Source organism: Ptychodera flava, chromosome 1 (genome assembly GCF_041260155.1).
Source record: "Ptychodera flava strain L36383 chromosome 1, AS_Pfla_20210202, whole genome shotgun sequence".
NCBI classification, from domain to species: domain Eukaryota; kingdom Metazoa; phylum Hemichordata; class Enteropneusta; family Ptychoderidae; genus Ptychodera; species Ptychodera flava.
This window is the reverse complement of record NC_091928.1, coordinates 26,623,431-26,635,968: the sequence shown is the minus strand read 5'-3', so window position 1 is coordinate 26,635,968 and position 12,538 is coordinate 26,623,431. Positions and strand designations below refer to the sequence as shown.

The 12,538-nt window shown below is 37.4% G+C and overlaps 1 protein-coding gene across 4 annotated transcripts in view; it reads right to left on the bottom strand.

The window, feature by feature from the left end:
- Positions 1-72: 72 nt before the first annotated feature.
- The window catches only part of LOC139133915 (E3 ubiquitin-protein ligase TTC3-like), a 65,256-nt gene continuing 52,790 nt past the window's right edge, over positions 73-12,538 (bottom strand). The window contains exons 16-27 of one of the 4 annotated variants that reach the window (XM_070700701.1): positions 11,290-11,427; positions 10,277-10,357; positions 9,305-9,414; positions 8,863-8,992; positions 8,198-8,422; positions 7,578-7,670; positions 6,970-7,186; positions 5,480-5,658; positions 4,952-5,002; positions 3,125-3,204; positions 2,079-2,249; positions 73-1,246 (exon numbers count right to left, since the gene is read on the bottom strand). In XM_070700701.1, coding sequence (XP_070556802.1) covers positions 88-1,246; positions 2,079-2,249; positions 3,125-3,204; positions 4,952-5,002; positions 5,480-5,658; positions 6,970-7,186; positions 7,578-7,670; positions 8,198-8,422; positions 8,863-8,992; positions 9,305-9,414; positions 10,277-10,357; positions 11,290-11,427 — 2,634 coding nt within the window. In that variant the 3' untranslated portion in view covers positions 73-87. The remainder of the gene's footprint in view (positions 1,247-2,078; positions 2,250-3,124; positions 3,205-4,951; positions 5,003-5,479; positions 5,659-6,969; positions 7,187-7,577; positions 7,671-8,197; positions 8,423-8,862; positions 8,993-9,304; positions 9,415-10,276; positions 10,358-11,289; positions 11,428-12,538) is intronic. The other 3 variants (XM_070700720.1, XM_070700711.1, XM_070700727.1) reach the window with 3 other exon arrangements.

Genomic DNA, 12,538 nt, shown 5'->3' with positions numbered 1-12,538 from the left:
AACATTAACAACAAGATCTGCATTTACATTCACCTTGGATTCTACCTATTCCCACAAAACAAAAATGCTTTAAATGGCCAATTGCTATTACCTGGAGATATGGTTTTCTCTTGACAGCTTATCAAATTGTTTTGGCTTGTACAATGCAGTGCCATCCGTATTAACAGCTATACTCTTCACATAAGGATTAAAGACAACTTGTACACTGAAGTCTCTCTTTGACCGTTTACCAGTCTGAGGGTAACTGTGTCGGAAGGAGTCTCCAGATGTCAGCATTGAAAGGTGCAAATCACTAATATCAGAAACACCCCCTGTCCATTCAGAACATTCTTCCGGAATTGAATTATTTTCTGCCCTGTGGCTTGCAACTGACAGCGAGAAATTAGGAATCTTATCCTCAGCGGGATTGGGAGTCTCTTCGTGGATTCCCGAATCACACCTATCCAGGCGGTTCATATCTTCACTGGCGTTGTATTTCAGATGTGAAGTGCTCATTGTCAGATGGTTTGAAGCTCTCTGTTGCAGTGAAATATTGCCGATCGGCAGCTCAGCTGCTGCAACATTTTGGTAAGGCACAGAACCGTTACTCCCCTTTGTCAATGCAAACTCAGGCATGGTATCTGCATGCCCTTTGCTTTCTCGGAAAGAATTTCCAATTGCTTCAAAAGACGAGAGCTCAGAAATTGCTTCCTTTGAATTTCCTTTTCTTCCATCGAACACTATATCAGACAATTTATCAAGGGTAGGAAAATTTGAAGTTTTCACATCTATTTTAGGATTTATGGCTGAATTCATGCTTTGGTTACTGGTGCTATGGTTACTGTTGTTACTTCGACTAGTTCGTTTGCCATTACTACCTTTGTTTGCTGCATGCACTGCAGATAAATTTGGAAAATTTTCAGAAGAAAGGTTAGCACTTTGGTTTATAAATGCCGCCCCCTGTGTGTTCTCCACACTAGCACTGGGCGCTTTGCCGTTCAGAGGTTTCAAATTGCTTTTCCCGTCAGGGTTGGGTGTCCCACTTTTCTGCCTGACAAGTTCACGGCACCTCACAGAGTCTTTCAACAAACACACCATGTCATCCACCATGGCAAACTGCAAAGACTGCAACAGGAAATTTGACAGGTTGCCCCATCGGGTCACCAACTTGTGAGCCTCTGGTGGGAAGATTTCATAGAATCCTGACACTAGCACTGGGTCTTCCACCTGTAGAGGGCCATGTTTCTCTAAGATCTGTGCAAAGTACCTGTATATTAAAAAGATAATTCAAACAAGTCATTTTCAATGACATAGTCCCCACTCAGTAAATGAATTTGGAAGCCTTTGACGTAAATGATGGTCATATTGGATGGTACCACAAAACAAGTCGACTTGCGTATGTACCATATAACATAGGCAGTAATCCTTGTACCGAGTTTGAAAGAAATCACTCCAGACATCTCAAAGAAATTTGCATGAACGGACACACAGACGTACACACGGATACTCAGACACGACCGTGGGGATTAAAAAGATAACAAGGGGTTCATTTCTCACTCTCTTGCCCATCAATCTATATTTTACTAAAATGATGAGTACGCACGGCTACTTAGACACGAGCCAGCATTCCTGGCTTTGACTCACGACAGTAATTGGGTGGCTTTACTTGTTAACACAAAATTCATCCCTTTGGGGTCAATCTCAAAGGGTGCATTGTGCTATCAGGGTGTGCCTACCCTATCCGGACACCTTGTACCACAACTAAACAGTGAAGAAAGAAATATTGCTATTTGTCCTTGAAATCATGCTCAGTGAGAACATTTTTTGACTGAAGTTTTCAACAGTGTCTCTCCCCAAGACTTTTGCAAAAACTGTCATTAAAATGACAATATTCCGACAGAATTTTCTTGTTTTTCTATTTGTAAGTCAATGGAACAGACTATAACATGATCCAGAAGCAGTTACTACATTGCCCTCCTTACCTCAGGCAAATGGTCACCTGCCCTCAGGCATGTAGACCAATGTTTGGGCTATAATATTATGTGGTCTTTCTTTGGCAAAAAAACATACAACGAAGAATTCAAAAGCATAAAACTTACGAGAAAAGTGAATCTCTCAGCTGTTCTTCCGCTTTCCTCTCTTCTTCAGTCATAGGAGGCGGAGCAATCACTGGAGCAATGTTGGCTCGAATTCTCTCAAACATAGCGGCCTCTGTCAGCAGTTGTTCAGGAACAGCAAACGGAGAATTCTCATCTAGCATGTTGAAAGATCTGCAGAACAATAGTAGTCAAAATCAAACATTAAAAATAAATTTAAAATCTGCTGAAATGACCATCAATATATTTTCCAATTCTGTAAAAACTAATATCATGCATTCTGTTGATGTCAGAATGGGTACCCTAGGGTATACCGGTATACCACATGGAACCTAGACTATTCATGAGTCAGTGTTGTGAGACAATGAGTGTTGTAATTTTTTCCCTCCAAAATTTTAGTGCAACATTTTACCAATGGATCTGAATTTTTCTATAATTTTTTTGATAACTTTGTACCTTATGGACATAACATTTCATTGGCTACAGTTTTTATCAAAATGTTGGCAGAAATCTGAAAAAAAATTGACTATGGTAAGTAATTGTAGAGGTGACAAAAATGGATGCTATAAGGGTTAAACAAGTGTCTCTGGCCGGTACGTGCATTGGAAAGGTCTGTTGAATATTAGGTCCAGGGTAACACTGTGTGCAGAACATTTGGGTTGGAATATAATATCCACATGGTAGGCGAAAGCATTCCATAGTTTGTGATTTTGATATTTGTGATCAGCAAACCCTCCAGAGTGTACTCTTCTTGCCTATTCACCACCGTGGTTTAGCCCAATCCCATTGTTTTCTATGGCAAAGATGGACCCCTACACTAGGGGGGGGTGTAACAGGACTTAAAAACAAATCTAAAGGGATAATTCTATTGCTGAACTGAGAGATAAAGAGGTTATCATTATTTTATTCTGTGTTGTAACACATCAACTGACACCATGATTTCGATCCTACCGTACATCACAGATATCAATGCCAAGTACTCTTCACATTCAGGTACAGTGACTGAGAATCCTCTGCTACCTCATTGATCACTGCCATTCACTGTTTACCTTTGCCTGCTTCCATCTTCATCTTCTAAATCCACATCACCTGGTTTCTTCCCGAGAAATAAATCTAAGGTCTGCACATTCTGCGGAAACAAAATAAAAATTCAGCAATCTTGTAACTCCAATGAACTTTAACCCTTTCAACCCCCCCCCCCCCCCCCCCCCCCCCCCCATTTTCATGTAAACAGGTCCAGGTTGACCTCAGAAAACAGTGTTGTTTGTTAAAACCATAGTGGTGAAAGGATAAACATAATCAAAGGCTAAACCAGAATCAAAAGAATGCACACAGCCTTTCACCAATTTTTCTTTAAATAGAAAGTTAAACCTTTGCAAAGGGTAAAGAGGTTAATGGTTCAACCCTTTGACAACCATTGTTTGACCCTACACCGATTGTTATCAATGGTGATTGTGGACCTGCTTACACAGAATAGGGGTGAACAGGTTACATTCTGTTGGTTTTTGAACAGTTGTTTCCCAATATGTATAATGAACTACTTTTTGCCAAATCAGCTCTCCTTTTGGTTCCTTTCTGTACGTTCACCTCAGAATTCACCGACATTCTGGGATTTCCTAAATCTACAAACAATATTCTAACATCTCTATTTGGTTTATCCAAGTGTTCAAGTGCATAATGTATACCTAGAGAGACGGCACCTTCGACAGATCTGTTTTGACGATAAGCAAATTGAAAGGGGTCAGACAATGAACTGGGACAGGACTTCAAAAATGCTAGAATCCAACACAATGATATGGTGTATGATTATTCAAAGTTTATTACCTCTGCTTGCCACCTAGTACATGGATGACTGAAGTAAAATAACTCCGGGGCAAGTAATTGCAGTTTCTTTCCCATTTCAGGGCTCGAAATTAGCGGTAGTCCCGCGTCCACAGACTACCAACTTTTCCCTGGGGCTACCAAAACAAATGAAATGGTAGCCCACACGGACTACCAAAGCCAGGGACATGAAATTACTTAGTGGGCGACATGATGTTGATCACTGTGGGATGACCGACGCTCATACAGTCAACCCAGCTGGACACAGAAAGGACATGTCGACTTTGTTGCGACAAACTTTTAATAAAATATCATTATCTGATCTGATGTACTTGGATAACAGGCTTCAAGTTATTTAATCACAATTTATCAATCACAATTAAACATAAAATTATTCAAACTGCAAAGAAAAAGCTGTCGGGCCATCTACAAATTTCGCTTTCCGAAGTGTACGAGATCATCCCATGATATGGTGGGGAAATATAGTCAAAATTGCCACGAAAGTATTAGGAACATGACTGTACCAAGTTGTCATCCTGAAATTCATAGCCAATCTATTTTTAGCCATGTTATGTTTACACATGCTGAGTGAAAAGTCGTTGTCATTGCGAACATCAAAATTTGCATATAAGCTCTGCGTATGTGTGCCATAGGTCGTCAAACTTTGAGGCGTCACCGTTGTCCACTGCACATGCTATACCGTTCTCCTAAGGCTATGATCTGCAGGTATTGATGTCAAATGACTAGAAAATTCACTTACTGGATAGAATCATGCAAAATAAGTCTTTCATTGTTCAGATATAAATAAAAATATCCTTTACAAAAAAACCCTCCTCATTCATGCATGGGCTACCAGACCTTGTCACTGGGCTACCAACTTCAGAAAATGGTAGCCCAATGGGACTACCAGGGAAAAAAGTTAATTTCGAGCCCTGCATTTATAGAGCACATGATGTCCATTGAAATTGTACCCATTCATTGTAACTGAATGAGACGGTGTGTAGAGATACATGAACGCTCTGCTTGAGAGATAAAGAACAAGAAAGATACTGTACCTTTTGTTTTTTCTTCTTAGATTTTGTTTTCACTGGTTTTGCATGAGCACCCTATACACAGAAGAAAGTTAGTTATGGATCAATGTATGACAATGCCTGCCATTCATGAATCACTGTCTCCCTGCATGCATGTACAAATACCGTAACTAAAATCACTGACTTTTTGGCCTCTCTCATGTCACGGCAAAGGGAACACTTTCTCTAGATCATGACACACTTGAAATTGATATGCACACTGACATTGTCAAAGCAGGAGGTCAAAGATCATAGGTCACATTAGACATTGCATTTATACCAGTCTTGACCAAAGTCATGTTGAATCCCCTTCATTCTTAAATAGAAACATGATATCAAATTATTGAGGAGGGGGGGCAAGGTTAAAGGTCATACAAAGAGGTCATACTAATCTAAGCCTTATTATCCTGAATCTGAATCTCCACATCTTTGAATAAATGTTTGATGTCAATTTTTTTTTTTGGGGGGGGGGGGGGGCGGGGAGCAGAGTGGGGTTGTATGAACTGTACTTACCAAAGCCTGATCACCCTCAATTTCTTCTTTCTTGAGTACATATCCAATTTCAAAAGGAGTAAGCTGATTTTGAGAATCTGGTGTTCCTGGACTATTCGATGATGAATTGATCACATTGTTAGAAACTGAAGACAAAGGAAGAGAGGTTGGCCGATTTGCATTGCCTACAGAGAGAGGGTCTGAGAGAGAGAGAGAGAGAGGAGAGAGAGAGAGAGAGAGAGAGAGAGAGAGAGAGAGAGAGAGAGAGAGAGAGAGAGAGAGAGAGAGTTACAGCTCACATAGGCAAGTATGAAGGAGCAACATATGAATTTCTTTTCGCAAATTAGTCAGACCTATATTTGGTTAATTTAATCCTTTGATTGCTGTAATTTTGCCCGCAAAAATTTTAGTGCAACATTTTACTATTCTTTATGAATTTTTCTGAATATTTTTTGATCATTTTTGACCAAATGGACATCACATTTCATTGGCTAAACTTGTTATCATACTTTTGGCATAAATCTGTAAAAAAATTCACTGGGTTGTATGTTATATATTTTATAAAGGTGACAAATATTTACTTTGGCGCTAAAAGGGTTTAATGGTGGTTCACATAATCTAGATACAGAGAACAAACACAACAATAAGAATATTTACAGGTGTATAATTCAAGTGCATAGGAAAATACACTTTGACATATGTGATAATATCAGTAAATTTGTACTGTCTAGTACAGGGTCTCAAAGAGGGGATGGGGGGTCACCTCTCTGTTTTTCAAATTGTAGAGATCACTATAGCGACTCTTTCAGCACCACATTTTGACCCAATCCTATTGTCTAGGACAACATTTTGTTTGTGACTACATTGCTTGACCCGATTCTACTGTCTATGGTAAAAGTGACCGAAGACTATCGTTTACGGCATTGTTTGACCAAATCCTAATTGTTTATGGTTACATTTGACCCAATTCTATTGTTTATGGCAATATTTGACCCAATCCTATATTTATGGCAACATTTGACCCAATCCTATGGTTTATGGCAACATTTAACCCAATCCATTATTTATGTTATTTTTGACCCAATGCTATTGTTTATGGTAACATTTGACCCAATGCTATTGTTTATGGCAACATTTGACCCAATCCTATTGTTTATGTAACATTTGACCCAATTCTATTGTTTATGGCAACATTTGACCCAATTCTATTGTTATCGTAACATTTGACCCAATCCTATTGTTTATGGTAACATTTGACCCAATCCTATTGTTTATGAAAACATTTGACCCAATCCTATTGTTTATGGCAACATTTGACCAAATCCTATTGTTTTCTGCATTGTTTAACTCAATCCTATCATCCACTGCAAAGTTGGCCTTCTGAAATTACAAACGTATGTTTATAACACATGTTATTTGCAACCCTGCATCTCATGAGTGACATCAAATACCATGGCAAATGCAAAGTTCAGAAAAAGATTTGAACACAGACACAACAAAAATAAACTCACTTGCTCCAAGCAACAACTCACTTTCAAGTATATTAGCATCATCATCATTATCATCATTATTTTGCTTGTTACGATTTTCTTTTGCTAGACGCTTCTTTTCCACCTTGATTTCCTTTTTACGCTTAAGTTTTTCTAATTTCTTTTCACTATAAGCTTTCACTTTCACAGCTTTGGCCGCAGCATTCTTTGGTTTTCTTTCAGGTTTTTCACCAGTGAACTGTGATGAAGCAGAAATGTCAGTGTAGAACAATACATACACAGTGATCTCTACAACTAGAAATGGCATGTAGCATATGCCAGATGTTGTAACACTTTGAACATTTTTACAATGGTAAATTGATCTCGTTCTTCTGCAGACACAGGTTATACAGTGACACTGATACAACAAATAGAAATTTGCCTTTCATACACCTATATATGGAATTAAATTGCTGCTATCCTCATGTAAACTCTTCAAAGAAAAATTTTGTTTTTGGTTTTCACAAAAACAAGATATTCAAAGTGTTAGTTGCTCCACAAAAAGTTGTCTTTTTCTTTCACAAGACTGAAAGTAACATCAAATGTACCACAGACATGCAAATCACACTAATGATGAAAGAGAAACTTACTTCTGTGCGTTTTAAGCCATCTTGACTGAATATAACAATATATACAATGACAGCATCACAATCAGGTGTAAAGCAACGTTCACCAAGATAATCCTGTGAAATGAGAAAAAAAGTACAATGGAAAACAAAATTGAAAGACTTACACTTTTGTTAAAGTCCTCAAGCAAACTTTCAACATTTCAAAATCAGAATTAAAATTGGAGGTAAAGCTTTGCAAATTTTTTTTTTCAAACAAATTACTCTAAATTTACCAATATTTTAAATTCAAAATGCCCGCTATCCTTGTGCTAACTCTACAGGGAAAAATTAAATTTTCGATTATCACAAAAAAAGGACCTTGAAAACTGAATTTACTCCAAGAGCTTCAAAATAATCCAAGACACGCAGTACACCAGGAAAGTATTGTAAAATTCACAGGTCAGAATATCTGTCCCTGAGGTGCTATCTTAAAAGGTTCTACCTTAACCCTTTCACCATCATGGTTTAGTCCAATCTCATTGTTTTCAAGGTTAAGTTGGACCTGTGTACAGGGAAATGGGGGTGAATAGGTTAAAATGGAAAATATAAGCTCTTTTTGGTATTTATATACATACCAAATATGAGCTAAAAACTGCACAAACCTTGTCTTGTGCCTTTTCTACATTTTCGTGTTTGATTTTTTTCCAGCAGGATGGATGGAACTCTAGTGTACAGTGTTCATGACACTGAGTGCGTACAAATCCTTTAAAGTCTGGGTCAGAAAAATAGATATCAATTTTTGTATTACTGGAAGGATCATGGAGGCGACAAACAGCATCAGGTTGTGGTGGAGATTTGCATATCTCTATGTTTATTTCAAAGGCCTCCTGTAAGAGATGAAAATACAAGCGATGAATCAATTCTGACATTCAAAAATTTTCATTGCATCACCCACTTACTCCCTTTCTCGGACACTGAATCAAGTGATAAATGGATAATTTGTTCAAGTGTTCAATACATGTTCAAGTGCCTTTACACGGGAATAACTTTGGGAACCTGACTTGACAAATGAGGTTGGACACAGGTTGAGATTTGTGGAAACAAACATTTAGATTCAAGTTTAACCATTTTCCCAGTTGAGAATGAAAAATGGTCATGCAAAAGTTACTTTTATTACTTGAATGCAGCTGTAGTCAGACACTATGATTTTAAAATACTATACTGTGAGAAAACTTGCAAAACGTAAACATTTGACACACTAAGTAGTTCACTTGACAATGGCAATCACAGAACAGCACAGTAAGTAACACTAACAACAATCACAAACCTTCATTTTCTTAGTATCACTCTCTTCTATGATATGTTTGGTACCTGGCCATCTGACAACTCCGTGTTGATGAACCTGCCGTTGCAGGATTAGCAAGCCATTTCTCAATGGATCTAAAGCTTCGGAGAATCTGGAATCAGTCACAGGAAATTCAAACAAAATTCAGTCAGTTGGAAAAACTGTGGTAGAAGTCCTAAGGGTGGGGGTGTCGGGTTTTGAGGGGGTGTTACAGAAGAAACATACAAAAAGACCTTGATAAGTCTTCACGTCTACACTGCAAAATAGGATTCTTTTATTGTCCTAATGTCCTACAGAACATCTGTAGGCCACAAAAACAAACTGAATTGCAGAACATCATTTTACTGAGAGTCAGGCCTGTTACTGTAGATTCATCATATAAATCAGAAGGGCTCGCGATGAGATCTAGAAATGTTTGGTTTACCTGTTTTGTTTGATGTACACCCTTCCTTTGCCATAGTAAGCTAATGGAAAAACAATGGTTTCATGTTCTAGGATAATGCAGTCAAACTTCTCAAGTGCAATTTCAAGTTCCTGTTGTGGTGAGAGACAATATTAACATACCAAAATTAGCAATCTTCAGGATTGAAATTTTGTCCACTCTGTAATTTACCCACAGGGTTAGTGATAATGTGTACAGGTATACTGCAACTTTGCTTGTTGTATATGTGACAGTGGCTAGATGATCATGATGATGACAGTGATGATAATAACAATGACAATGACAATGATGATAACTTTCATTGTTGCTTTTATTTAAGCACATAAATTTATTTAACCCTTTGAGTGCTGTAATTGCCCCCATCAATATTTCAGTGTATAATTTTACAAATTTTTTGAATTTTTCTGCAATTTTTATGATAGTTTTGGACCAATGGACATAACTTTCCATTAGCTACAATTTTTGACCAAAATTTAGGGAAAATCCAATGAGAAATGCTTTAGATCTGAAAAAAGTTATTGCTGTTATACCGGTATTCCATAAAGTTAATATCTTTTGACTTTGGCATTCAAAGGGCTAAACAATGAACCACCCTTTCACTGCTATCCCCACTGAACTTTCCACTTCCTACAGACTTTGAATAACAAGAGCAATTCAAGCACACACTTGGAGCAACTCTGCTTGTCAAATCTTAGGAAAGCAGGGTCCAGAATAAGGACAAATCTATTATATTGCCTTTCAACATCTTACATCTTGTTTTCTTCTGAATAAGGCACATGCTTTCCACAAACTTCACAGAGCGTTTGCATTTCCAGAAATATGGTTACTCTGTTCCCAAAAGGAACACGATCTTATCATTTGCTTCAAAAATTCACTCAGAAATGTTTTTCCTTCGTTTTTGGCCAGCTCTAAGAAGTCTCAAGGTCCACCCTTGATTACAATATCGGCAATTACCTGTACTTGGGCAGTTTCTAGGCATGCAACTCCATATGCATAAATTGATACTACTATATCAAGCTCTTCGTACTCATAATCCTGAAATTAAACAAAATACCGCAGACATTACTTGACTGAGTACAATAAATATATACAAAGTACACGATCTTTATCAATATCTTCTATTGCAGTAGCCAAAGCGTATATCCTCTCTGGTGTTGAGATTCTGTGTATGTCACTGTTGTTGCCTAAAGCACATCGAATCTCTAGCTTTATGTAAAACTTAGAAAAGAAGACTACAAAATGACAGCAAGAAGGGATAAGCTTTCAATAGATAGAGTTCAGGGACTTTTTCTGCAATTTTCAATGACTTATGAGTTCATATACATCATTTTCCAGATTTCATTTTTACAACATATCATTTTACATATAAATTTATGATATCCTGACAGATCATCTTATCTTTTGTAGGAAAATTGTGAGCGCATTATATCAATTTTCAAGCATTTTTCAGAATTACAATTTCATTTTCAAAGACTATTTCCAAGACTTTGCAGGAAGCTTGAAACTTTTAAGGACTTTCAGGGACTTTCCAGGGACATAGAGCAGACCCTGTAATTTATGGGGGCATTGCACATGATACAGATAGTTTGCACAAAATCACTTTTTCACAAAAATTTCTTCAATTTCAGTACTTTGTTAATCAAAGAATAAAATACTGACAGAGTTGACCTTTCAGCATGACAATAAATTGTATCCTGGGTGAGAAAGAAGAGTAGATTTATGTAAACTTGTTGCAATTACCTGATTACCTGGCTTCTTTTTTCTCCTGTTTTCACATTTCAAAATAATTTACATCACTCCAGCTGGGTCAAATTTCAATTTTCACATTTCATTCTTTAAACACTACGCAACAATACAATTTTGTTTGTCAATACAGGTTTTACATTTTGCATAAGTCATTTCAGATTTGCATGTCATGAAAAATAGGTGCCACTTTTTCTGTCTCCAAAGCTGTCCAAACTGCTTACCTTTAGTTGAGTGTCCATGATGTAGAAAGCTTCCCTGAATGACTTGACAGCAAATCTTGGCCTTCCTTGAAGAAGTTCTTCCGATGCCTCTTTGAAATCTTCCTGTACTTTACGGAGCCAGTCTTCCTCTGTTGCTTCCTGAAAATTAGCAATGCACTGTCATAAATCTCTATTGTTATGGGTTTCTTTTGAAAGAAGGAAAGAAATTAAAATTTATCAACAAGTGACTTTGATGGTAGATATGTTTACTATCAAAACTAAGCATCATGTCTACATAACTGTAAATAAGTAAAGCAAACAAAAAATGTACAAAGAATGTTTTCAATGACAAAGTGACAATAATATTATATCTATAGCGCAGTTTAACCATGAACATGAGTTCAAGGCACTTCATTTACCACCAGTCTAACCAACCGGAAAATACACTGATATAACTGAGATTTCAGTTGCATCATGATTTTAATCTTCTTTACTTCCAGGCTTATTACACATCTTTGCAGGTGATGTCTTATCTGTTATGTAGGTGTATTAGGTTTTGAACTTAAATAATCTGTTGCAATTTATCCATTCACTGTATCAGCCGACTCTGACGGATAACAATCAACTTCATCTTCTGATAACACTTGATATGAGTTGAATGTTGGTATCTCTCCGGAGTTTCCCCGTTTCTCACTATATTTTTGACAAATCTTCTCTGATGTGGCGGTTTGAGTGGCATCATTTCTGTTCATATCGTCCTTTAATCTGAGATACAATTCTTCTGTTGCCTCGGCCAACACCTTATCACGGTCAAAAATATCTAAGACTATACTAGGATCATCGATTGAGTCAACATAATCTATTCTTTGTTGACCACTCCGCGTTCTTCACATTTTTTCTCTTAGAATGGGGAAAATTATTTGCTGACATGCCACTTTTTCCTCTTTCCATTTGTAGCTTTAACGTTTCCACCGAAGTTTCCTGTGGTACCGCCAGTTTCCTGTTTGTTGAGACCATTATAGCCCTTTGCAAAGTCTGTGCCACGTGTATTGGAGAAGATGGGGTGTAGTCTTCTCCCAAAATCAGTTAGATTGAACTGATTCATCATAGCTTTAATCTCCTTTACACTACTATCATTCCACAACCTAGCTGAGGATATCTTATCTTTGGATGTATCTACAATGCAGTTGAAATCACCGCCACATATTATAGAATCTGATACATGATCTCGTGAGGCTTTTTCAATTTCCTCACTGAGTAAATTGAAATA